Raw genomic sequence first — 26,238 nt, forward strand, 5'->3', positions numbered from 1 at the left:
GTTCAGGAAATAATTATTTGCAATTCCAGGAAGAGAGAGATGGAGCTGTTCAGCCTGGGGAAGAGAAGGATCCAAAGAGACCTGAGAGCAGCCTTTCAGTATCTGGAGGGGGGCCATAGAAAGAAGGGGCTAGATGCTTTAGTGGGATTTGTTGTGATAGGACAAAGGGAGATAGTTTCATACTAGAACAGATGATATTTAGATCAGAGATAAGTAAAAATATTTTTTATAATAACAGTAGTGAAGCACTAGCACAGGTTGCCCACAGAGATGCTGGATGCCCCATCCCTGGAGATATCCAAGGTCAGGCTGGACAGGGCTCTGAGCAACCTGGTATAGCTGTAGGTGTCTCTGTTCATTACTTAGGAGTTGGACTAGATGACCTTTAAAGGTGCCTTCGAACTGAAATGATTCTATGAACTTTGCAGCCTTTATTGTTCCAGTGCGAATGCTTTCATGATTAAATAGGGGGAAAAAAAAAAAAAAAAAGTTTGTCAAAGAAAAAGTAACAAAAGTCATCTTCCTTTTTTTTTTTTTTTTTTCCTTGCTTTAGTAGAGAATTTGATCCATTGGCTTATTAAGATGCCTGTGATATATTTTGATTTATTTGTTTGCAGAATTAAGCATGTTTGTTTTTGGAAGGAAGTTCCATAAAGGAAACAAAAAATCTTCATTTAGGAACTTTTCATTTGTTCTGAAGTTGGTCAGAAAGCAAGTTTTTCTCCCGTGGCGAGTAGGCAGTTTCATATTCCTATTGTTTGTTATTATGCATTTATTCTGTTTGGTAACGATTTCAGTGGATGTATAGACAGCATAGTTATAGCTGCATAGAAAATAGGAATTACAGTTTCCTAGGACTGCCTCAAAGAACAACGTGTTACTGTGTGGGCAGGTGAGCTGCAGTGTTCTGTACATGTCAGTTTTTCATGCAGTGTAGCATTCCACAGGTTTTCAGTTTGAGCTTGTAAGTTAGTTCAAAAATTTCCCACTTAACTTCTGTTCATAGAAATTTATTGCCTTGTCTTAAATTTATGTCCAGATCAGGAATCTAACTTACCTCAGCCTTTAGACCTTACCAGCATTAAAAACATGCTTAAGTGTTCTCACTCACAGTCCCTGTATTGGAAACTTCAGAGACTAACCAAGAAAACATAGAATAGATGATGTATAGTCCTGTAGCACAGAACTGCAAAATTGCTGAGTCTGTTAATCGCTTTAGTCATATTGTTGATGACTCATCTTTTATAATTAGTAGTGAAAATATCACTAATTATTAAACTAACTTTCCTGTAACATTCCAAGTAAGTTGATATTTAGGCAACACTCCAAGTACGATTTTCTATCTTTAGAGCTTTCAAAGCATTAAAGAAATGGTGGGAAGGGAAATGCTCCGTTAAATGAACTGTTAGGCAGAAAATAATAGATATAGCAGTAATATTGTGATATTTATTTATTTATTTATTTTTAATGTAATCAGCATTCCTTTCTAAGAATCTGTATTTGTCATCTACTGATTGCATGGTAATCTCAATTTTCTTTATTAACTTCAGAGAGATCTCATTGTTTTGCAGATATTTGAGTCAGCTATGTGACAAGACTGCAAAGTGGCATCAGCTTTATATGCCAAAAGGGGAACTGTATTTTTGAGAAGCTGTTCTCACGCTGATATTTTTTTTCAGTGCAGCCTTACTAACTTTTTAATATTGCTTAGACAAGGCTTAAAACTTTAACTGAGAGTTTAACTACCATGCAAAAAGGATGCTTCCCATCTTTCTCATTTAATTGTAAGATGTACCTTTAAAAAGGAACTATTGCAGTAGTTGTAATAGATATATACACAATTTCTTTGTACTCCCTTTTGCCTGTCTAGTGAGCAGACAGGTATGGAATTTACCAATGTCTTCCGAGAACTGAATCCTTGAAGGTTTTCTAGTCTAGAGGAGATGAGACAGAGGAAGTAGTAGGCTTGAGTAAGGTTTATGTAATGCATTACTCTGTATCTGGAATTGTATTAAGAAAAGAAAAATACATTCACTGAATTCCCCAGTCTGTGATTTTAACGGTTGTCAGCAAGGTATTTTCTAAAATGAAGTGATCAAAGGGAAACATATGAAATCAATATAGAGACTGTGTTCCTCCGCTGTCTGTTGTACATGTATATTTGAAACACTCTGTTAGTGACTGCCCTATAAATTTTATATATGTCTAGGACAGTCATTAAATTTCAGATAAGTATTCTTTTCAAAGGCACTGCATGCAGAAATGGGTTTCCATTGTCCTACTGCCTATTTTGAGAGGAATTTGTCCCTTCATGTATATGTCCAATTCTTTTAGCTGTAAGATAGACTAAATGTCAGAAGAGCATGACAACGCTCAGCTGTGCTCTGCCTTCTGTTTACAGAAGTCTCCTGCTATCAGAGTGGAAGTTTAGCTATGTGACATCCTTTTAGTTTCTACATTTTTTGTTTCTTTTGTAACTAAAAATAGTAAGTTTGCCAATTAATTTACCTGAAGGCAAATCATTCACAATGGCCCTTTCATATAGTTTTTGTGGTCTCTAATGGAATTTGGAGCAGGCAATAGAATTTTTTTTTTTCCTTCTGGCAGGAAAGATTAAAGAGATGCTTCTGTCGTCATTTTCCAAAGATCTCTCTGAATATGGTTCTTTCTTTTTATCCATCATTTCCCTCCTGTTTCTTCCTCCTGTTTTTGTCAAAGTATATTAACTCAGTAAAAACTTTCTGTAGATTTTTCTTATGTTTCTGGAGAGTACCTGTGATAACTTTAACTGATGAAAACTTCCTTTGTTTTACGATATTTTTATTTGTATTTATATATACTTATTTTAACAATTGCATATATTTGTGGGAATTGAATCTTAAATTATTACAGATGTTCCACCAACAAGTCAAGGTGTGGATCACAAGCAAGTACAGAGAGAACTAGGCGATGTGGTACTACATCTGCACAACCCTACTATCCTTTCATCCTCCTCAATTGAAGTTCATTGGACAGTAAGTACAAATCTGCATCATGAAGGTAGTTACATACATTGCTAAAGTGTACTGTTTCACCACTGTGAAGTCACTCTTTAAGAAGCTGTGTAGTTTTTTAAAAACTGGCAATGTTTTTCATTTTAGTAAGTACTACTAGGGCTTTGTTTTCATACTTCATAGAACTTTGTCCCATTTTCACATTTCTTGTCCCTGTGGAGAATGTTGCTTATAATATGGTGAGAGTTCCGAAGTCCTCCTCTGGATATTAAAGAATTGATCCTAAGCTTTCTTAGGTTAAATCATTTGAAGCCTTTGCACTGCTTTCAGTAGGAAGTGTATTTAGTCCCCTAATGAGATAATGTGGCTAGCCCCATCTGTCAGACAACAGTGGAGGGAAATACTGCATAGTTATCTTTCAGAGTGTTTCCTCCATCCTATATATGTACTGAGAAACACATCCAAAACAAAATACTGTCATATGAATATACTATTCTTCCCACAGTGCTATGAATGCATGTAGCACAAATAGAAGAGACATAAATAACAATTCAGAGGTGTTCTGTTGGTGTTGTTCTGACAGGAGGAAACAGGAAGTTGATCATGTGAAGATTATAACAGGGAAATGGGAGATTAAGGAAACAATATTGTAGAAGTCCTGAAGCAAAGTAGAAATGAAAAAGAAAGAACAATATAGGAAATCAAAAGTAAGAAACAAGAAAATAAAATACAATGAAAATAAGACCAGTTTAAAAAAAAAAACATATAATGAAGACAAAAAATGGGGGAAAGTTACACAAGTGCAGGAATTTATCAAATGGGATTGAGCTTTGAAGTCTTTTCAGATTTTCCATCTAAACAAGTCAATATTGGCAGTCAGAGCACAGGATGTAGCCCCTGCCATGCCATGAGCAAGAGCAAAGACATTTTTACTCTGTAGAAGAGCCCTAGCTATGACCAGGGCTCTTCAGTACTACAAGGTAGTATCTGCAGTGTTCCATCCACTTACCTGCAGCAAGGCCATCTGCGCTGTGCTATTTCCTCTTTTAACTAATAACATTAAAACATTCTTGAGGCTCCTAGCACAATTTTGTTTGACCTTTACTTACAGAACAACCTTTTCCAGGCAGCCAGTTTTTTTGTCAGTTCCTTGGGTGGCCTGTGGCTTCTCTGCAATTTTAAAAGTAAGCATTACTTCAGTCTTAGCTAACACATGCATTCTTTATGCGCTTATTAAAAATGAAAGGTGTTTTTTTTTTTTCTTCTTCTTAGCAAGCAAATGGTTTTATTACATTACTGTGTGAGATTTTTGAAAATAAGGAAAATCTGGTGCACCCTTTTAAAGGCTTCTTATTGTTGCATTTGGACTTTCTTATTCATCAGAAATTGAAATTTGTTGTTAATGCTGTGCAAGAGATCACTTCTGCAAGATAACTTTCTGCTGTGGTTACAGCCAAACACGTTGAACCCTATCCTAATTTACATTAAGGTTTCTTTCTCCATACATGCAGTATAAAATGGCCTTAGTTTAAATCCCTTGGGACCATATTATTTTGATCTGTTTTTCCAAGTCTCATCCTTATTGCCATGCTGATTTTGTAAGCATCTTAAGAGCCCTCTTAAAACAGCCCCTTCCCTCCAACAGAGGAGGCTCCTGCTGAGTCAGTGAACGCCGAGGAAGTGCTTGGGCAGATCTGCCCTTCAACAGCCTCCAGCCTCATCAGAGCAAAGCAGATAGTGCCAGTTGGCTGCCCTTTTAAATCACTTACTCCAGAAGGAAGCATGCAGGAAACAGTGCTCATTTCCTGAATTTTGAGAGGCTTCACACCTCAGGAGAGCTGGCACACTTGGTGCTTTATCTGTGTTCATCAGAGCCATTGATCCCCTGCCCTGGTCTTCTTCCCTGACCAATTCTGCAGAGCACATTTGCATGGGCAAAGTCTATACTGAGTTCTCCTGACTCCATTCAGCTTCTCCATGAATGTAAACGTGGTTCATTTCACAGAGCCATGGTGTGTTATACAATTCTGCTATCTCTCTTTAATGCTTCCATAAATCCACCGAAACTGGTGCCATTCAACCGGCATCAATATTAATGTTCTTTTGAATCAGTCCTATACTTTGCTGTAATTCAAGGAGCCTGTATCAAGTTCAGCATTGTTTATTTTGAATAAAATAAATGGAGAGACCAAGGACTAATGCTGCAGACAGCATGCACAGTTCCTAATAGTTTAATAAATTATTCCTAATTGTTTAATAAATTATTAAAAAGTGCACAATGTGTTGTAAAGGTTGTTTTTCTGCTACTTTTCCAGGTGGACCAGCAATCTCAGTACATTCAAGGATATAAAATCCTGTACCGGCCAACACCAGCATCCTATGGAGAGTCGGAATGGCTAATTTTTGAAGTGAGGACTCCAACCAAAAACAGTGTTATCATTCCAGAGCTGAAGAAAGGTGTAAACTATGAAATCAAGGCCCGCCCTTTTTTTAATGAGTTTCAAGGAGCAGATAGTGAAGTGAAATTTGCAAAAACCCTAGAAGAAGGTAAGTAGGAGCCAGACTGTCTTCATCTTTCCTTTTTGAAGTAGTATTCTGGTCTGCTTTTCTCTGATATGTTCATTATTTGATTTTGTTTGAAGTTTGTGCTGTTTGAGAACAGCAGTCTGTAGCAGAGGAGAATGTGTTGGACTGATCATTAAGTGAGTTGTTTGGTGACATCGAAGTAAATATTCAGAACCATGTGTGAGAGACAGAGAGAGAGAGGGATGTGCAAAACCCTCCTCCAGCACACAATGGGAAATGTGCTTTTTATCTTCACTGCAGTGTGCACTCCTCCCTGCTGAGTTCATGGTCTGGTCACAAGTGACTTCTGTCAGATTCAAGCACTTACTAATCACTATCTTGAGTAGATAGCAGACACCGCAGAAATCATCAAAGCACTGTAGCTGAGGGAATGGAAACCACATTCTTAGAAGGCTTTTATATCTGCATCAATCAGTAATACAAAATGAAAAGATGAATGAGGGCAACAGATATAGTGGACTAAATTATGTATTTCCATCTCAAACGCATGCTAAAAAGAGAAGGTTCATAAAGCTGTTTCTTTTGTTGTAGCTCATCTGGTAGTTCAGGCATAATAAGTATGTGCTTCAGAATAGGGATTTCAGTGCCTCTGCTGGGATGTGATACCTTTTTCCTTATCTCTTTACTACCTGATGTAAATACAGTATAGCTCTTGTTTATTTCTGTAGGTGGTTCAAGAGGTATGCTTAATCGCATTCATCCCAAGCATCATCTAAGCATATTGTTTTTAGAAAAACTATTTAAAATTCAAAATATAAATCTTTTAAGCATAATACATTCAGTTCTGATTTTAATAAGGTTTGTATTGCTCACTATTTTTCACACAGTAGAGCAGCTGAGGTTTAACATTCTGCTAGGATCTGTTTACAGATTTCATTTTTTAATACTGTTGATCATGGATGAGATGCTTTGAAACCCTTTCAAGAATTCTGTGCTGTTCAGGTAATTGTTATCTGAGTTTGGAGTGTCTGGTGGGCTGCCTGACTTTTTCTGTCTTACAGAAACAGCACAGCAGAAATAGGAAGCCTGCCTGTAGGTTCAGATCACTTACCTTGAATATCATTATAATTTGTGGGCATGAATTGCACTTTCAAAAAGCTAGGGAGTAAAATAATACATTTTTGTGGCCCAGAAACCAGTTTTCCTTTAAAAAGAAAACTAAAATCCTTCACTGTTGCATTTGACAAACATAACCATTCAATCTTTCTCCCCAAACAAACAGCGCCCAGTGCTCCACCTCAGAGTGTTTCAGTAACTAAAAATGATGGGAATGGGACTGCAATTGTAGTCACCTGGCAGCCACCCCCCGAGGATAACCAGAATGGAATGGTTCAAGAATATAAGGTAATAATTGCATATATCCGCTGTCAAAGTGTTGGCTGGATTCTGATGAGTAAGTTGTTTGTGGATGCGTGGCTCCATCTACTGGATAAAGTTAGAGCACATCGTTTGGAAAATGATTTCTTTGAAGAATCAAGCTCCATATTTAGTAATTCTGTCTAAATGGTAGAAAGCAATTAAAGCCACCTCTATAAAACAAAACAAAGGTCAGTGCTGATAATTGAAAAAACTGCTTTCTTGTCTTTGTTATACACTGAGAAAAGCCTAGGCAAGCTGAAAGGGAACCCTACCTTTTAGAGAACCATTTTGTGACTCAAAGACATTGGCTGCAATAATAAATATAAACAGGCTTAAGGAGCTGAAAGGCTCAAGGATAATAATTAATGGTGTTATGATATGAGGAATTTATTTTTAACTGAATAGTCAAATAGAAAACTTTCAAGTAAAGAATGTTCTTGTACAATACTAAATATAGTAAATTTATAGAAATTTTCTTGTATTTTTCACAAAAGAAAGGTCTTGTTAAGCTATATAATTTTTCAAAAACTGTAGGTAAGTTATAAAGCATTCATTTGATGTTCATTTAGCAGCATACACAGTAATTATTTTCAGTGCAAATTGTTTTGAGATCATTTACTTTGCAAATCAACTGAAGCTTATTTTTCCTAAGCAAGCCACAGACACTTTAAATATTTAGTTGTGTATATCAAATAAACTTTTAATAGGCACTGAGTGGCAGGATCATCTGTTTTGGCTTCTTCTTCAGGTAAAACGCTGTGCTACAAACATGTGTCCCTTGCCTTAAAAACTCATTTGGCTATTTTGTTTTCCCTTAGTATTAGCAGAAAAGGGAAGAGATCACTGCTTTTCATGGTAAATTTAGAACAATAAAATATCAGAACATGAAACTTGGTCAACAGGTAGAAATAAAATGAGTTTGTGGCTTAGTTTCAGATATATCATGTAATTTGAAAAAAGAATAAATAAGAAATTGGAAAATTGTTATATTCAATTAACTGGAAGGGTGCAAATATTTCCATCAAGCAAATGCATTAGAAGAATGTTTAGGTTGCAAGGACAAAACAATAAAACTCAGGAAATTCATATTTGTGAGTTAATATGATACCTGACTTACCTCCCAGCATTCAGAGCTAATAAGCTGTCAGGTGTTGGAGCAAACTGTCTTCTTATGCTTCTGTAGCAGCAGGTGGCACACTGGCACATTTCTCCCACATTTATTGTCTGAGTGCCCTTATTTTCCACTGTGTTTTTTCATCATGGACAGAAAACTGACACAATGAATATATATGTTGCTGTTATTTGAGCTTTATGTAGTTATTGTTTTTCTCTAAGAATGTGTGTGTGTGGTGGGGGTGAAAGGAAGGGAGGATGGGGGGGGGATGGGAGTGATCTACCTATAAAAACTTCTAACAAAATAAAAAAAGAACAATAACAAAAAGCCAAAACAGAATCTTGTAAAATTTTCTTTTCTTAAATGGTCATTTTTCTATCATCTCACATTTTTCCCCTAAAAATGGGTGTGAGTCTTGGGGAGGGGGAATTCTTCAGTTTTCTCTGTACTTGGTCTAAGGCAAGTGCGTACCTACATAATTTAAAGGTAAAATGTGCATAAAGAAGGATACCATCTTAACTGGAGAATTGCCAGCATCACACACAAAAAAAGCCAGAAATCAAACCATGGCAGATGTCATTCGTAGCATGAAGTTAGAAATTCTCTTTATACTATTTTTTTCTTTACTGTTATGTCTGTTATAGTGTGAATTCCTCTGTGTTTCATAAGATTCTGGAAATGAGTTTTCACATGCCTGTTTATAGTACTGACAATTATAGTACTGACAAGTACTGAACAACCTGTTGTTTAACTTACCATTCCCAATTTGCACATTTCCCCATTTATTTCAGCACCTAAGAACAAAACACTTTTACAAATAAGTAGTGTATAGTTGCAAGTACATCATATATTATTTTTCTTATTTACATATACACTATTGTACAAGTGTACTATTATAGTAATGTCTGTGAAAATGACTTGTGTCAAAATGCAGACAACTCTTTTGTTCTTCACTTTATCAAGTTCTTATAGTCTATGAAAATGCAATTTCAGAATTTAAGAACAATGTAAGTAATAATTATACATCCTTCTGACTGAAATAGTCTGTATTTGATATCTGAATATATATAAAAAAAGAGTCTGTTCTTTTTCTGTTCTCTGACCTGCTTTACAGAAGCAGTTCTGTATGTGCTGTGTTGGGATTCTATTTCAAAGGGGCTTAAAATACATTTCAGATCCTCACAGTGTCCCACTAGCCTTTTTTCAAACCTCGGCATCCGGAGAATGAAAAAGGGTCTTAGAGTGTCCTGATGGTGAAATAAAGGAAGTTTACAGTATCCGGGCAAGAAGGACTCTATGGAAAGTACCCTAGCAATTGTTCTCCAAGTGAAACTCTAGCTCACTCACCTGACAATCTCCGCAACAGCAGAACTGCCCAAGGGATTAAGAACAGCTATCTGGGTAGTAAATCTTTTAAAAGCTCCATATGTCAAAAACATGATCTTCCCTCCTATGTGTAGTCAGCACAGGGTCAGAAATGCTGACGTTCCTAGGAAAACTTGCCTCTCTACAAATAAAGTACTGAATTTAACTAAAACAAATATTCAGTGTAGAGCAATACAACTGTGGAAAAAGAATAGAAAAAAAAAAAGCAACACAGCTTCATCATTTTCTTGGGAGACCTAAATTAGCTGCTATGTTACTTTTGATAGCAGCTGAGCATTCAGCCATTCTCTTAAAAGCATTTGCCACACAGATAATGCAGTTTCCCAGTCACTTAATATGACTGAATATAATAATGGATTTCTGAAATGCCAAATAGAAGTTTTTAGTTTTGTGTTCTAGTTTCAATCAAAAAATGATATTTGACATGATCCCATTGTCTCTCAATAGAGGATAGTATATTTATTACTAATCCTCATTCCTCACTGCCATTTATTCTTTAAAAAGGTAACATTTTTATTCCAGCATGGTATCTGTTCTCTTCTGATGTCATGAAGAAAATCTTGCCCTTGCACTTGAGTGAATAAAGCCTTGCTTGATTAATGATTCCTTAACAGGGGAATTGCAAACTCATTTATCTGAATGCTCTTACTTTGTTGTTTAGTTGAAATACTTTTGGTAAAGGGATTTCTCTTACTTGTTCCATGTTACTAATGCTTTTAGCTTTATTAGCACTGTTGTCATAGATTGAATGAATTGGGATAAACCCATCAAATAATGTTAATATTTGGATCTGCTCTTTGGAACAAGAAATAGCTTTCCAGTATTCAGAATGCGTAGGACTGTGATCCATGACTTCTGATTATAAAACTGGGACAGATTCTAAATCTTATCCAGCAGAAGGAATGTGTCAACCTTCCTTCTAATGATCCTTCACTATTTCATTTTGAATGCTTATACGTGCAATACTCTTACTTCCCTGCAGGTTTGGTGCCTTGGCAATGAAAGTCGATACCATATAAACAAGACAGTAGATGGTTCCACCTTTTCTGTAGTCATCCCTTCCCTAGTACCAGGTATTCGATACAGCGTGGAAGTGGCAGCGAGTACTGGAGCAGGACCTGGAGTGAAAAGTGATCCCCAGTTTATCCAGTTAGGTAAGCCTGACGGTAATCCTGTCTATTGGTTTCAGTCATTTGTGTTTCCTTGCTTTTGTCCTTTATGGCATCAGAAATACTTTCAGGTCAAATGAAATGGATAATTGTACCTGATCTCTGAAGTGGCAGGATATGGCATTTCTGCTTGTAAACTTGTCTTGGAACTGCACTCTAAAGATAGAAGTATATCAATGTAAATGTTTGATTCTTCAAATTCAGCATTGTTTCTTGGTTGCCAACTTTTTCAAAGTGAAATTTCAAGCTTAATAATGGTGTAATAAAGCATGTAGAGTACTATGAATCCTTAAATGTTGGCTTATTTTAGTTCAGAGAGGTGATTTGCCTTGATAAGAATATTGATGCAAGAAACAACAGTTTGCAAACATTAGGAAAAATAAATATCAGCTGTGTCTAGAAGCTCTCCAGTAGAGGAATAAGAAGTACCAAGTGATTTACAATTCCTTCTGTCATAAATGCATGTCAAGGATATTGCTTTTGGGTATACCTGGGAGAAATGCTTCATTTCTGTTGATTCACTGAAGAACATTTAAAGTAACCTTAGGTATAATCATACACTGCTTTACCCATCTGTGCCAGACTACCTTATCATTACAGTTTATAATCTATACGTAATCACAACAAAACCTCATCTTTTGTTCTGGACTTCATTTCCATATTTCTATCATTAGTGGATCTTCCCTGTTATTTGACTTTGTATTTAAATATATATGTGTGTGTGAAAACAGGACTGAACAAGTAATATATTTGCTGAAAAATTACATGTATGAGGGCTGCTCTGAAAGTAATGCCTCCTGCTTTATGATGCTTGCCCATGACATAAGGGGTGAATGTTGGTGATATGTCAGTAGAGGTTGAATCTTCCCAACAATATTCCTTTACATTTTGTTGCTATGAGACAGAAGGCAGCAGAGGAGCTGTCTGACAAAATGGCATCTGACATGAAAGCATGGATGAGACAAAGGTATGTCACTGAATTCTTCCATGTGGAAAAAATGGCAACTACTGACATTCACAGATGCTTGCTAAATGTTTTTGGAGTCCAAAGAGTGAATGTGAGCACAATGAGGTAGTGGGTGGTGTGTTTCAGCAGTATGACAGTGACATCGGATCACCTCTGCTGGTGCAGATCTTTGTGAATGCAGCATGCAGGCTCTTATTAGTTGCTGGTGAGAATGCATAGCTAATAGTGCTGACTAGGTAAAAAAAATAGTGTTTTGTAGCTGAGAAATTGCTCTACCAAATAGTGTTATTGTGCTCTTTTAGCTGTTGTAGTTTCTGTGGAAATAAATAGGAGGCATTGCTTTCAGAGTGACCTATGTATACTTCCCCAACTATTATCTTTGTTTGGATTACACACATATGTGATTAATAGAGATTTCAGAAAAAAATGCACATGGTTTATGTGATATTCCATTAATATGTCTTTAAAAAGTCATGGTTATTTGCTAGATTGTGCTTCTCTGCAGCCAGTTTTCCATTCAAATTTTAGTTTGTTCTATACAGCTTAGATTTTGAAAATCTAAGATTAATGAGTGTAAATTAACAGGGCAGACTAGAATTTCAAAGACAAACACTTTGTAGACACATTTTTTTTTTCCTTTTCTCTCATGATAAGTAAAAGTTAAATGAAGGTTAACTGTATAAGGCAACTTAACCACTTTGGCGTTTAGGCAAATGGAAAAAGAAAGAAATGATGTTCTGTCAGTGTAAGATTTTTTTCTGACTTTTCTGATCCTAGTCTTTACTGACACCATGTTAGAAAGCACAAGGCAATCATCTATCTCAGAAGCTGTTCAAATGTAATTGAGCCTTTAATTTGCTAAAAGACATATATTTCTGAGTGTCTGGGGTTTGGTTTAGTATTTTTTATTGCTTGCTTCTAACTACGTGGCATAGCCAAGACTACATATTCTGTAGGAAAAATGCCATAATTTGATTCTTACAATTTCATGACAAAGATCTGGAAAGAAGAGACTTTGGGGGATTCATGTCACTAAAAACTATATAAAGGAATACCTAGACAGTTCTGCAGTCCTTTAGACAACTGTGGGAGCTGCTGAAAATTAGTACTTAAGAGGAGTACTCTTCATTTATTATATCTAGCTAAAATCCTCTAGGCATGTGAATGGCTCCAGTTTACTTAACACTTGATTATGGAAAGGGAATACGAGTTCTCTTACAATTCTTACAAGACTTGCATTCTTAGCTGTTGGATGAAGTCCCAGCAGGGGCGTGGAGCAGACACTGCAGTTTTCTAGTAGCTCTTCTGAAGATAGAAAATTAATTTGTTGATGTCATCAGTTGGCACCTTTCACCAGCAATAAATTACTTTGTTACAGTGAGAGGGAAGTGAAGCAAGAGAGAGGGAGAAAAGAGGCCAAAGATGCTCCTTTTAGAAGGTTTAAAAGAGTCCTATACCAACATGCTCTGGGAACTGCATGTTTGCCTTCCTACATTTTTCACTGATCCCAACTATTCTTTCAGGAAGTCTTTTCTGATATCTGAATAAGTACAGTAGTTTTGTTGTTGTTGCTGTTGTTGTTTGTTTGTTTTAGAACTATTATTTCTGTGAGCAGAAAAGCACATTGTGGACTTCCAGTACTTGAAGGGAGCATATAAACTGAAAGGAGAAAGACTGTTTACGAGGGTGGATAGTGATAGGACGAGGAGGAATGGTTTTAAACTACGACGGGTGAGGATTAGGTTAGAGATTAGGAGGAAGTTTTTCACACAGAGGGTGGTGACACACTAGAACAGGCTGCCCAAGGAGGTTGTGGATGCCCCATCCCTGGAGGCATTCAAGGCCGGACTGGATATGACTCTGGTCAGCCTGGTCTGGTGGTTGGCAACCCTGCACATGGCAGGGGGGTTGAAACTAGATGATCACTGTGGTCCTTTTCAACCCAGGCCATTCTCCTATTCTGTGAAACATGAGTTTGAATTGTGGCTGGCTTTGGAATGTCTGAAGATGAGATTTAATGTGAGACTTTCTTCCCCACTGTAACCTACTCTCTTGCACACCAAACTCATTTTTGAGGTCATGCACTATGCAGGTTGCTCACCAGTTTGTGACTGTGAGTGATGGCCAGGCAGATTTCATCCAGGTGTGTGACAAGAGGAAGCTTCACCTCTCAGAGTCCGCCTTCCAGAACAAGAGGTGAGGACAGGAGAAGTTGGATTCTCTGAGAGCTGAGGTGTGCAATCACAATACCATGCATCAGCTGAGGTGTGTGATAAGTGACCTTGTGCACGCACTTACCCTGGTACAAAGACAGGTACAAATTGTAGGCACAGAGCTCTTCCATTTTCCATGTCTCTGCTGATTTAAAGCAGTTCACTGAGCTGCAGTGCCACTGACTTGAGAGCCTCCTGGGGCAAGCCAGCAATATACTTTCTTCTTATTCAAAAATCATCTTCTGGTGTTTAAAATCATGAAGTCAGCTGAAAAAATCATGTGTCTCCTTAAAACACCCTCCTTAGAGTTTTTGAATGGCCTTTTACAGCTTTCTGTGGACTTCTGATGCCTAGAAAATCATTTTTTGTTTGTTTGTTGTGGTTTTTCTTTTTTTTTTTTTTTGGAGGGAGGGTGGGGGGAGAGGAAGTTGATATTTTACATAACAAAAAAGAAAGAGCTTTTCCACTAAGGAAAAAAGAAAAAAAAAAAGTGTAAATCATATTCATGGCTCACTGTAAATGCTCATGTTTCTCTGTGGAGAAAAAAAAAAAAAAAATATATATATATATATATATATATATACATATATATATACACACACACACATATATATATATATATATAAAATACTGAAAAAAAATTTTATTGTTGCATGGATTACAAAATTTCCCTGTACAGAAAGATGAAAATTATCATATCAAACTGATCACTAGCCTTATGTCTGCCCAGTGATGTGATACCACCTATGACAATGTCAACCTTGCCTATGCTACCATGGTGGAACTAGGTGATCTTCAAGGTCCTTTCCAACTCAAGCCGTTCTGTGATTCTCTAATAGCTCTGTTGTATAACACATGCTAGATTTCAAGTAAGTCATGAGAAGGGAATATCCTGCAACATATTTTGCACAGGGTGCCAGTTCTGAGAGATCTCACACCAATTAATATGACTCTTAAATGCATAATTCCTATTAATATGTGTGGTGCAGTTATTTATTGAGAAGTCTGTAGAATTTTTATAAATATTGAGTGCATTATTCAATTATTGAATATCTCAGTGTACAATGAAAGTCTCATCAAATCATTATTCTAATTGTTTTGTTTAGAGATATTCTGTCAGCCCTTCAAATAGTTTTGGAGTGGTAGTTGCATGGTGGGTTTTGTTGATATCCCATTTGGTAAAAAGAGACTTTTTCCTCACAGAGCAAGTCCTTCCAAACCAACTTTTGGTTGTTTCCTCCCAAGCTGTGTGCTTTGGGACTGATTTGCAAAAATGCTATTTTTCCAATTTTAGAAGTATGCATTACTAGAGAGAAGGCAAAATAGCATTTTCTTAACCTGGTTGTATTTTACCATATAATTTTCATATTGCACCATGCCACATGTATTTGAGGAAACATCGGACATCATATTGTAGATTCCAAATGTTTTGCTGGTTTTGGGTTGCCCAAATTACCAATGCCCACAAAAATGGTGTCTGTACATATTGTATACAAAAAGAGGCAGACATATTGGCAAGTACTGTACTATATGATGTATACATACAGGGCAGAATTGGAGATACCTGCACACCTGTGAACCTGGAATTTCCTGTCTTAAATCTTTGCCATTTCTATCTTAATTCTGTACAGCATTTGACAACTTAAAACTTGAGTTTTATATTATTTAACCGAATATTTTACATAGAGAATTAAAGTTCATAGTTCTGTGTGATATGAATTTTAATGAGTTTTCATTGAAGTATGAAACTTGGAGCTTTGGCACAGTCAGAATCAGAGAACCTGTGAGCAATAGCCAAATCAACATGCTCTGTGAGGTTCTTATCTCAAGGTAGAAGAAAAGGGAATGAGTCAGTTTGATAATATGCTGGTTTCAGGGAATTATGGGATCAGTCTGCTCCGACAACACTGAGGCCTTCTTAAGTACATTATAAGCTGTGGCTGCTGCTCTGACAGTAAGATGCACTTTGCCTTACAGTCTTTACATTCACTTATTATTTTGGCATGTTTCCCTGAGGAGTGCAAGCAGGAACAGGAATGATGATTATGAACTGTTTATATCTCAAAGTTTCCAAAAATTTCTTAGGATGAAGAAAAGTTGGTTGTTTTGTTGTTGTTTTTTTTTTTCATTCAAGAGCTTTTTTCCAGACTGGTCTCACATGGGACTGTGGCAAAGAGTGAATATGCCCTTCTCAAAGTAAGGCTTCCAAGACATTGTATATGGAAATTTTTAGTAATGGAAGGTTCACTAGATCTTCTTTCCCTTGCTATATATTTAGCTTGCTTTCTGTTTTTAAATCATAAGAGTTCTACATGGTTTAAATGTGGCCTTTTGAAAGCCGTTCCTTCTTCTTTTCTATTGTGTTGTATGTATGAATATACACATACACATACTCATTTTTCTTGTCACTATGTATGTAAATATATACCACTTAATTCAGTGTAAAGTCACTTGCAGTCTGCACACATAAGGCTGCTGATGTGGTCTACCTGGACTTTAGTAAGGCCTTTGACACTGTCCACCTCATGGGGAAGCTGGCTGCACATGGTTTGGATGGGCATACACTCTGCTGGGTGAACACTGGCTAGATGGCCGAACCCAAAGGGTTGTGGCCAATGGAGCTACATCCAGTTGGCGGCTGGTCACAAGCGGTGTACCCCAGGGCTCAGTACCGGGGCCACTTCTATTTAACGTCTTTATTAATGATCTTTAATAAGGGATTGAGTGCATCCTCAGTAAGTTTGCAGACAACACCAAGTTGGGAGGGAGTGTTGATCTGCCTGAGGGGAGAAAGGCACTACAGAGGGACCTGGATAGACTGGATCAATGAGCCAAGGTTAACTGTATGAGTTTCAGTAGGGCCAAGTGTCGGGTCCTGCATTTTGGTCACAAAATCCCCAGGCAACCCTACAGGCTTGGGGAGGAGTGGCTGGAAAGCTTCCTGATGGAAAGGGACCTTGGTGTACTGATGCACAGTCAGCTGAATATGAGCCAGCAGTGTGCCCAGGTGTGCTGAATATGAGCCAGTGTGCCCAACGGCATCCTGGCTTGTATCAGGAATGGTGTGGTGAGCAGGACTAGGGAAGCAATCCAGCCCCTGTACTTGGCACTGATGAGGCCCCACCTCGAGTACTTTGTTCAGTTTTGGGCACCTCAGTACAGAAAGGAAACTGAAGTGCTGGAGCAGATCCAAAGAAGTGCAGTGAAGCTTGTGAAGGGCTTGGAGAATATGCCCTATGAGGAGAGGCTGAAGGGAGACCTTAATGCTCTCTTTCAATACCCAAAAGGTGCTTACAGTGAGACTGGGGTTGGTCTCTTCTCACTGGTTACAGGTGACAAGATGGGGAGAAATGGCCTCAAGTTGCACCTGGGTAAGTTTAGGTTGGATATCAGGAAGCACTTCTTTACAGAAAGGGCTGTTAAGCACTGGAATAGGCTCCCCAGGGAGGTGGTTGAGTCACCATCCATCTGGATGCGGTGCTCAGGGATGTGATTTAGCAGAGGGTTGTTTGTTAGGTAGTATGGTTGGGTCATGGTTGAACTCAAACTTTAAGATCTTTTCCAACCTGAGCAATTCAATGATTCTATATTGTGTGTAGTGTAAGCCTTGTTTCTTAACAGCAAATATATTATAATCTTGTTACTATGCTTGCAATGGCTAGTAAAATAATACAGTGAAATGATTCTTAATTAAAAATTCGAACAATGAGAGTTCAAAGAGATTCTTCAGTATCTTGTAATCTTCAGATACGCATTCACTGAGCAATGCAAAATGTTTGCATATAAAAGTACTACCCTTCTGTATGGTTGTACTGTTGATATGTTTTAAAAACATTTTCATATCTTAATATGGCCTTAGCTGCAAAGAGACAAAAGATGAGAATCAGAGTGACAGTTTTAATTCATTAGTCACAGTATATTTTATATGTTTAAGCCCATCTGTCCACTTGTGTGGAACTTCGCTTGGCTGTCTCTGTAAAATCTGCTGCAACCCATCTTAACCTTGCACAAATGGGCGTGAAATCTATAAACCCAGCAGACACAAAGAGTGTATTAGTAAGAAAAGAATGAGTCTACTTGGTGAACTTTCCAACTAGCCAGTATGCTTAGGATCACAGAAGATAAAGGAACTGGAAATATGAAATAAAATTTCCAATAAGGTAGCAGTCAAAGGCAGTGATGATTCCTTGGCCAAACAGATATATCACAGAAAATGAAATGCTAAATTCTTCACTGGAAAACGGTTGTTATTAATGTAATAATTTCCCACTCATGAAGATATCCTTTTCCAGAAGAGGTTTTGGTTTTGTTTTGATTCCATATTCTTTTTTGTATTGTAGTTTATTATTTTGCTTAGGCTTATTTTGGAACAATACAAGATGGGTCACAGTAGTATAATCTATTCACTTGTTAGTCCCTAGAGAAAATGTGATGGTTTTTATGTGAACAAGTCTTCATATCATATGTAGTTTCTATTACTATTACTTGTAACTACCTTTCACCTGAAATCGTTTTTTCAACATATGATGTCACTACCCATAGTAAAAGAAGAAAAAAAAAAAAAAAAAAGAAAGAAAGAAAAAGAAAACAACTTGTTGGATTTACACAAGAATAAAAATGGGTATTTCAAAGTCTAAGCTTGGAATGTGTAAAGCAATATCCGCTCTGACTAAAGGTTTCAAATTCCTGCCCTCACCCTATGCAGTAATGAAATTTCCAGTTAGAACTCACTGTAGTGGTTAAAAAATCAGGAAGACAGTATTTTATCTTTGAGTTGCTTCATTTCAGCTAGCATTTTTCAGTAACTGAATATTTTTACTAACATTCCTAGAAGGTTCTACTGAAATGAGAAAAAAGAAAAGAGTGCGGAAAAGGAACAAAAAACAACTATTGGTTGTGCTTTCTCTGCAGGAGAAAAAAAAAAAAAAAAAAAGTGGAAAAGTGGAAAAAATACATATTCGTTACTTAAATTTGGAAATTTTAGGGGTTAACAGTATTTGTAGAAGGCAGTGTGTCCAGTAACAATGAGACTGCTTGACTATTATTAACAATTTAAAACCCCTTTTTAGTCCTCCTTATGCCTTCTTAAATATTCAGTCTTTTTTAATTGAAACTAAAGTTGAAACCTGCAAAGAGTATGTTAGACTGTGTAATATATTTAATTCATCTGTCAGGAACCGCTAAATTAAAATGTATCCCTCAACATTAGCATCATGTTACGCTTCTTTGAGTTTGTCGTTCTTTTGTGACTTTTTCTTATGAGAATGTATGTATGTGTAGCTGACTTCTGCACTTTCATAGAGCCCAGGAACAAACTAAGCTTGTTTTGTACTTGAGCTTTCTTCTATGCTTTTTTTTCTGACTTCTTCAATAATTTTCTGAGACTGTCTTTGGTTTGATAAAGTGAAAAAACAAACAAACAAACAAAAACAATCCAGTAGCCTTATTTAGCAATCACTACAATCAAAACACAGTAGAGTTGGAGAAATGAGTCTTATACTGAAAACAGATATTTCTGCCTAGACCTATAAGAAGAGATTTTGATGAGCAATCTTAAGCATATTGCCTTGAAGAAATGGATGCAGTTCTGTCAGTTCTTTTTGTGTTGCCTTTTACAGTTGCTCATACAGATTAACTACAGATTTGTGATGTCCTTTTTTTCAGATTCACATGGAAATCCTGTATCTTCAGAAGATCAAGTCAGTTTAGCCCAGCAGATCTCTGACGTAGTAAAACAGCCTGCCTTTATTGCTGGAATTGGTGCTGCCTGTTGGATTATCCTCATGGTCTTCAGCATCTGGTTGTATCGCCACAGGAAGAAACGAAATGGACTTACTAGTACTTACGCTGGTATCAGAAAAGGTGCCATACTATGTTTCAATCTCCATGTTGCAGAATCCCCTTTTACTGACAATTCATAATCAGTCTCTTGCTCTTTTAAGATTTTATGCTGGAATTATCAAATTAGGTCACTGTTTTCAGGAAGTTTGAATCAGAAGCTTATGTAGAAAGAACTATTATTTATGCAATGTGTTGACTTGACTTCAACTTGTCTTTAAAGTATGAGCATTTAGAAAAATAACTAGGTTAGCCTTTCATAAAGGTACTTGTACAAGTGAGGAAAGTACAAGATTGATTTAAGTCTGAGAGCTTCCAGTATGTCCTTACTACCCAACTCTCTGAACCATCTGAAAAGAAAGCAATTGGATGGTTGCTTATTGTCCCTCTTATTCAGTCTTTTGCTTACTGCTAAGAATACTAACAGTGGTGTCAATTACAGTGATGCTTCTGGTGTGTGTACTTGAATTTCCTTATATTCCTGGGAATGTGGTAAAAGGGCTGTTGGTGAAAGCACAACAGTACATAATACTTTCCAAGACTCATTCATAAATGCTCTCAAGGGACCTTTGTCTGGGACTGAATTCTGGGGCTATCAAGTCTTGCATCTGCGTTCATTTGGGACTAACTTTAAAGCACTCTTAGTTTTCATGTTATCAATACCTTTTATGTCAGATTGTTGGGCAAGCAGTGCTTTACATGATACTCCATGACAAACAAAACAAGAATATCTACCTGAAAGATCTTCTGGAATAAAATTCTCTCCTGATACAATAATCTTTTGATTAAGCCTGGAAGTTAAAGCTGAATTCAGTATGATACACTTCATTATATCTCAAGGCAGTACTTTGTGGGTGTGCATGGAGTGAAAATCATAAAGTCTAGAATCAATTAGAAAATGGAAGATCCTGTTTTTGAAAGGATAGTGAGATTTTGGTTCAATATTTGGCCATCAAAAAATAGACCTAGGCTGCAAAGGTGCACATATCTTGGGTGAAGGGTGTCATGAGACTGCGTTGTTTAGTCTCTTCAAACTGAATGAATGATGAGTGAGACAGATAGGCAAATATAACACAAATGTTTTTAACAGTAGTAGTATGTTGCTGTGAAAAAGAAGCAGTGTGAAAGTTAGCAACAGTGTGAATGGGAACCTCAAAATTGTTTTGGAGTGATGCAGTGTTCTGGTGCACTCCAAGCTTTTAAAATATCAGTGCTTTGGGTAACCTTTAGGGCAAGTGGTTTTATTGGAGTTGTGACCACAGATATCAGGGACAAATTTAATTTTGTTCTAGGTTTTCTTAGACAGACTTCAACACTCTACTTCATTGGCCTGCTCTGTTTTGTTTTACTAATAGCATGCTGCCATACTGCCTTTCTACAGTTCTATCAAACTAACATCAGTGTGATTTCAGCAGTACCTACAATTAAGCAAAAGGCATGCAATTTGTCCTAAAAAACGGTCACTTTATTGACATCAACTATTGCTTGGAACAGCTGTGTTATTCAGTATTTTCTAAAAATTACCTTTTCTGTAATTTGGTGTGCATTTTTATAAAAACATGTGCCAAAAACTAGGGTGTACATCTACATTATCTCTTCTTCAAGAAGAAAAAAAAGAAACATCCTCAAGAGAATATAAATTGTGAAGTAGTCTGCCACTCTGCAGTGCATCAAGTCACCACTTCAAGTGCAAACTTTCTTCAGTCTTGCATTTATTTGTTTATTTTTATGTTTAGCTTCAGGCCTGACATCTGCTAAAACTCCCACACACACATATTGTACTAGTACTCTTACACACTCAACCAAGTTTATTATTAGAAGCTCTGAGAATTAAGTTGTTCTTTTGTGTGGTTGCTGTAAAAATTTCATTTAGTTGAACCTCTGTTCATCTGTTCCCCGATTCTTTAAAAACAAGCCTAGTTTTATTACTTAGCTCACAGGCAAGGAGTGAGACAGTAGTTAAAGATTTTTTTCATGCCCTCATGATTGCAAGTTAATTTTGAGACACTCGATTCTCTTTTGAATAACTGTTTTTTAAATACACCTTCTGTTTAAATGAAAGCTTATTAAAACGGTTCTATGTTGTTGAATGTAGCTAAATTAAAGCTGACTGTGTGAAAAGGCCTAGCTCAAAGAAAATACAGTGGAAATCTCACAGTAAAGAGCTGTACTATGAATTAAGCTTGGAATAGGTAAAATGCTTAAAGGTTCTTCTTTTTGCACTCTGTCATATTCCTGGAAATAAATCAGCTTAGAAAAAGCAGGGAGAACCTAGGGCATTTTCTGCCTTATGAAAACAAGACATTCTGGAGCCTACTCCCCAACCTCAGAGTTATTGCATAAACTGCAGTAAGTGGTTGTTCTCCTAGCTAGAACCTTTTCTTTCTGTGACAGATTTGTTGATCAGATTCCATCTGAAATTCTCTTCTAGTGAATATTTTATTATTGCTCTTACACTGGTCTTTGTTTTTACTAGATCAAAAAGAGCAATATTTGCCTTTGTTTTACGCATCATTGGTAGAAAAACTATACTGTCTTGTCAACAGGAGGGGGAGTATGTGCTAATAGGAAAAACAGATGCTATCTCTCTGTATTTGGATTAAGGGCCCTATTGATCCAAAGAGGATTTATAGTGGCAGTGAGAGTGAAGATTGTCAAGCAATGTCATTGTTCCATTGTTAACCTTTCCCTCCTAAAGCCATAGCTTGAAAGGTAGAAAGGTATTACATCCTTAAGGTAGATAATAACTGTTCAGCAATTTCTTCCATGAAAACAAAAATGAGTTGCTGCAGTAGGTTTTAGGGGCTTTTTTTTAAAGAGATGGTGCAACTCTTGAATCAGATGGAGTAAAACAACAGTTGTCTTTTGTCCTTTATGTGATTATTTTCTTACTGAATACCTAAATGTACCTGTTAGTTGAGCATAATAAGCATTTATTTGGTGAGCTCCAGATAAAATTCAATGGGAGTTAGATAAGGCTTTGTTAAGGAATTTGTCATTCTTCATTCTAAAATGATTAGCAGTGTAGGGTTTCTGTTTGTAGTAGCATCTTCAGAAAAACAGAAGATAATTAATTGAAGGGTAGTCAAAGACAAAACCACAGTAGTTCCCTTCAGGAGCACAGTGGAGTATCAAACTTTTTTTCAGTGGTGCCTGTGGAGTCAATCTTCTGAATCACAAACTTAGTTTTACTTCTGTGTCAGTGTGACTGAACTAATGGGTTAGTTATTTGCATTTGTTTTATGTTCAGCTGTCTGCTGATTTATACTAATGTGGTATGTTTCCCTTTCTTTCTTCAGCTTAATAACCAGTTTGTATTTTGTTTTGATTTTTCAGTCCCGTCTTTTACCTTCACACCAACAGGTATATATTTGCACTTTTCCCCTCTTCTTGTTAATTCAGCATGTGTTGAACATGGTACTGTTTCTCCTTTTCTGACATAACCCTCCCAGTTGTTCAGAAGTTTTAAAAATAATTTCCTTAATGACAGGTATCATTATGTTGTTCTCCAAGTAGTCTACTTCCTTTGTAACTGACACTTTTATTCCACTTGCGTGTACCATTTTGTCATATATCATGTGATGCAAGCACACCATTTTATAGCATGCTCCTTTCAGTTTGTACAACCCGAGCTCTCCCTTCTTGCATTGTAATGAAGTAGTGTGGCCTCCTGCATCTAGTGATATTGAAGGCACCTCTGTTGGAGGAGAAATGACTTTACATATCCCAGGTGCTGAGTTGTAAGGGAACCAATGGGATTATGTTTGGTGAAATACTTTCCTATTGTCTTTCCTCTAAATCTGCATTAAATCAGTATCCCAGGAGTTGTAAAAGATACAGAAAATCAAAGCAAATTATCAGTTAAATTTCTTTGCTGCCTTAAACTTGCCTTTGTGCTACAAAATCATAAAGCAGTATTCCTGTTATACGTAATTAAAGCTACATTTCAAATTTGGGATGGGCTTAAAATCATCATTTTTTTTCTTTTTGCTTAATAATGTATGAAATATGTCCATGACATAAATCATGCCACAGACCACCATAGTCAGTGCGGAAGTGGGGGGAGCCTTTCTGTTCTGTAGATGGGACCTTCAGTGAGTCTCACAGTCTGGGAAGTCAGCAGGTTCTCCTTTGCAGTGGATACAGTTCAACACATTCATACCCACCACTGCAGTCTGTACATTCCTTTTAGCTACAAGCTGAGTGAATAGACAGGTCATATCTTCCTCCTTTGTTCTAAATCCCTTCTTTTCACAAGAGGCCTGTGTATATCCGGGGAGTATAAAGGCCACTTAATTCCTCCTCTGCAAAATTAGCCAAAAATATCTAGCTCAAATATTAGCTCAAAATTGCTGTACTGATTTGGTCCCAGGACAACAGCTGTGTCACATCCCTCCAGGTTGGACTGCAACTGAAGCAAACTCATGTCTCTCTGCATTCCTTGACACAGACCTAGTGGTAATTGGTTAGATTCTTATCCACATATTTTAATCACACTGAATAGCATCTTGTTTCAAAAGTCATCCTATTATGTTCAGTGGATTTGCTTACTGTTCAGCATGTGCCAGAGTGGCCCCTAATGTTTCTGAAGTCCTTTGAGATCCACAGTGGAGACTAATTCAAATTATTATTTTGCTGTTACTTTAATTGGCTTAACAGCTTCTATTGCAGTTACAATTGTAGCATGCTACTGAATTTCTGCAGAGGTTGGTAGGTTAGCTAATATGCATTTTCTCAGTTGGGTTCTTAACATTAAAGGAAAGTATACCGCAGCTCCATAAGATATGCCGGAGTTGCAAACTAAATAGCACCGAGATTTTTAAAGAAACTGGAAAAACATGAACTATGCAAAGCATTTAAAGGAGAAAATTTTAAAAAATCCCTTTTCAAATCCATGATTCTAGTCATGCGTCCTGTTGACTTTAAACGGTACCAGACCCTCTTCTTTAGCATTACCTACAGTAAGATTTACCTGTAGAGAGCATCCTACATTTTAATCCTGTTATTGTAATCACTGCCAGCATTTATCTCTCTCTTGCAGACTCCTTGTTTGGAGTTCTTCTAAAGAGCAGAATTTGGCTGCTTTTCTTCAGCACATTCCTAGATGGGAAATATAGAATCCATGAACATTTGCAAGGAGGCAGTCTCCTTAACCCTTTGCCTAGTCCACTGCAAACCTGCAAAACATATAGCACTGATTCTTCTGGGCTCATTACTTATAACAACTTCTTAACGATGACGCTTCCTGTGAAGGATATGCAGTCCTTGCCAAAAAAATAAAAGCATGTGCAGATACACTTAGTTAATATGTAATGCTTATGAAGTAGCAAAAGCCATTCCTACTAATTTAGGAAGCAGTTTTTTCTGCCAGTGATTTTTTAACAAGATTTATACATGTACAGGTTTAGATAAAGAGCCATCATTATTAAATCCAATTGTAGGATGCTGTAAAATTCAAAGCTTCTGTGGACTTCTAGAGTAAGCTTGTTCCAGGAGTATAATGCAGAAGCATTCAGAAAAAGCCTGTGTTTCTGTAGGAGATTCAGCTGTAACAAGCCATTGTTTACATTGGAAGTAAAGTATGTTATAAAATCATGCTACCTCTTTAATCTTACCAAGAGAATAAGGTAGAGAAAACCTTTAACATTTACTCATTCATGAAATAAATATATGACCTAAATTCTTCCACAAAGTAATTCCTCTGAAGTCAGCAGAGCTATGTTAAGGATAAGTTCAACCTGATGTATGGCTTCCTGCTTTCTTAAGCAATAGGTGTGTTTGTGTTTTTCTGAACAGAACTGAAATATGAAACTTTGATGGAGCTAAGAATAGCAATTATCAAGAAACAGAAGTATTATGTATAAACTTGCATTAGAAAGAGTGACTGTCAGGATGAGACTGAATTTATATTTAAACACTGTACATTTACTGTCTTAGCTGAAATGAAACAAAAGCAGGTTTAATTCTACTGTTTAAGTAATCTTTTCTGCTTTTTAAATTATTTCATTTTTTATCTTTAAATATTGCAGTAACCTATCAGAGAGGAGGAGATGCCGTAAGCAGTGGAGGCAGGTAATTACGTGCTTTATTTTTATAGCTATAAATTGTGTACAAACACCTTTAAATATCCTGGGAGTACAGTTGTCCTTGTAAGTGGTGCCATAACAGCAACTTGAAAAAAAATGCATTTTAATGTGTAATATTAATATATACATTTAGACCATCTATTTTTTTCTCCTTAGAAAAAAGTGGTTTGAGTTTCTAGGTTGGTTTCAGAAGAATGGGTCATGGGTATTTTTAGCTGAGTTGCTTTGTTAACCTGTAAATGCTGCACCTCTAAAAAATGAGCAGCAGAGGGAGCACTTTAACTTCATAATAGAGGTCTGGTGGTGGTGGCTGAGGGAGAAGAAGTAATTAAGTCGTGGCATTTATGAAGATTAAGAAATATAGATGGTTCACAAACACAACAAAGAAAAAAACGTCAATTGGACAATTTTTCTGAAGGCACAATGTGTTTGTAAGGTGAGTTGTTAAGAAAAAATCTTGCTATCAGTGCAAAACAGTTAAAGCATCACTTTCAAGAAATGTGCTGTAGAAGGGTGGGAAACAGGTA

The 26,238-nt window shown here is 36.8% G+C and overlaps 1 protein-coding gene across 8 annotated transcripts in view; it reads left to right on the forward strand.

Annotated features, from left to right (window-relative positions):
* Positions 1–26,238, forward strand: part of ROBO1 (roundabout guidance receptor 1) — a 688,445-nt gene that overhangs the window by 633,261 nt on the left and 28,946 nt on the right. For 7 of the 8 annotated variants that reach the window (XM_015880144.2, XM_015880189.2, XM_015880154.2 and 4 more), the window contains 7 exons: positions 2,893–3,014; positions 5,309–5,540; positions 6,802–6,923; positions 10,421–10,592; positions 19,452–19,649; positions 22,962–22,988; positions 25,655–25,697. In XM_015880144.2, coding sequence (XP_015735630.1) covers positions 2,893–3,014; positions 5,309–5,540; positions 6,802–6,923; positions 10,421–10,592; positions 19,452–19,649; positions 22,962–22,988; positions 25,655–25,697 — 916 coding nt within the window. The remainder of the gene's footprint in view (positions 1–2,892; positions 3,015–5,308; positions 5,541–6,801; positions 6,924–10,420; positions 10,593–19,451; positions 19,650–22,961; positions 22,989–25,654; positions 25,698–26,238) is intronic. The other variant, XM_015880164.2, reaches the window with a different exon arrangement.

This window comes from Coturnix japonica, chromosome 1, assembly GCF_001577835.2.
Source record: "Coturnix japonica isolate 7356 chromosome 1, Coturnix japonica 2.1, whole genome shotgun sequence".
Lineage (NCBI taxonomy): Eukaryota > Metazoa > Chordata > Aves > Galliformes > Phasianidae > Coturnix > Coturnix japonica.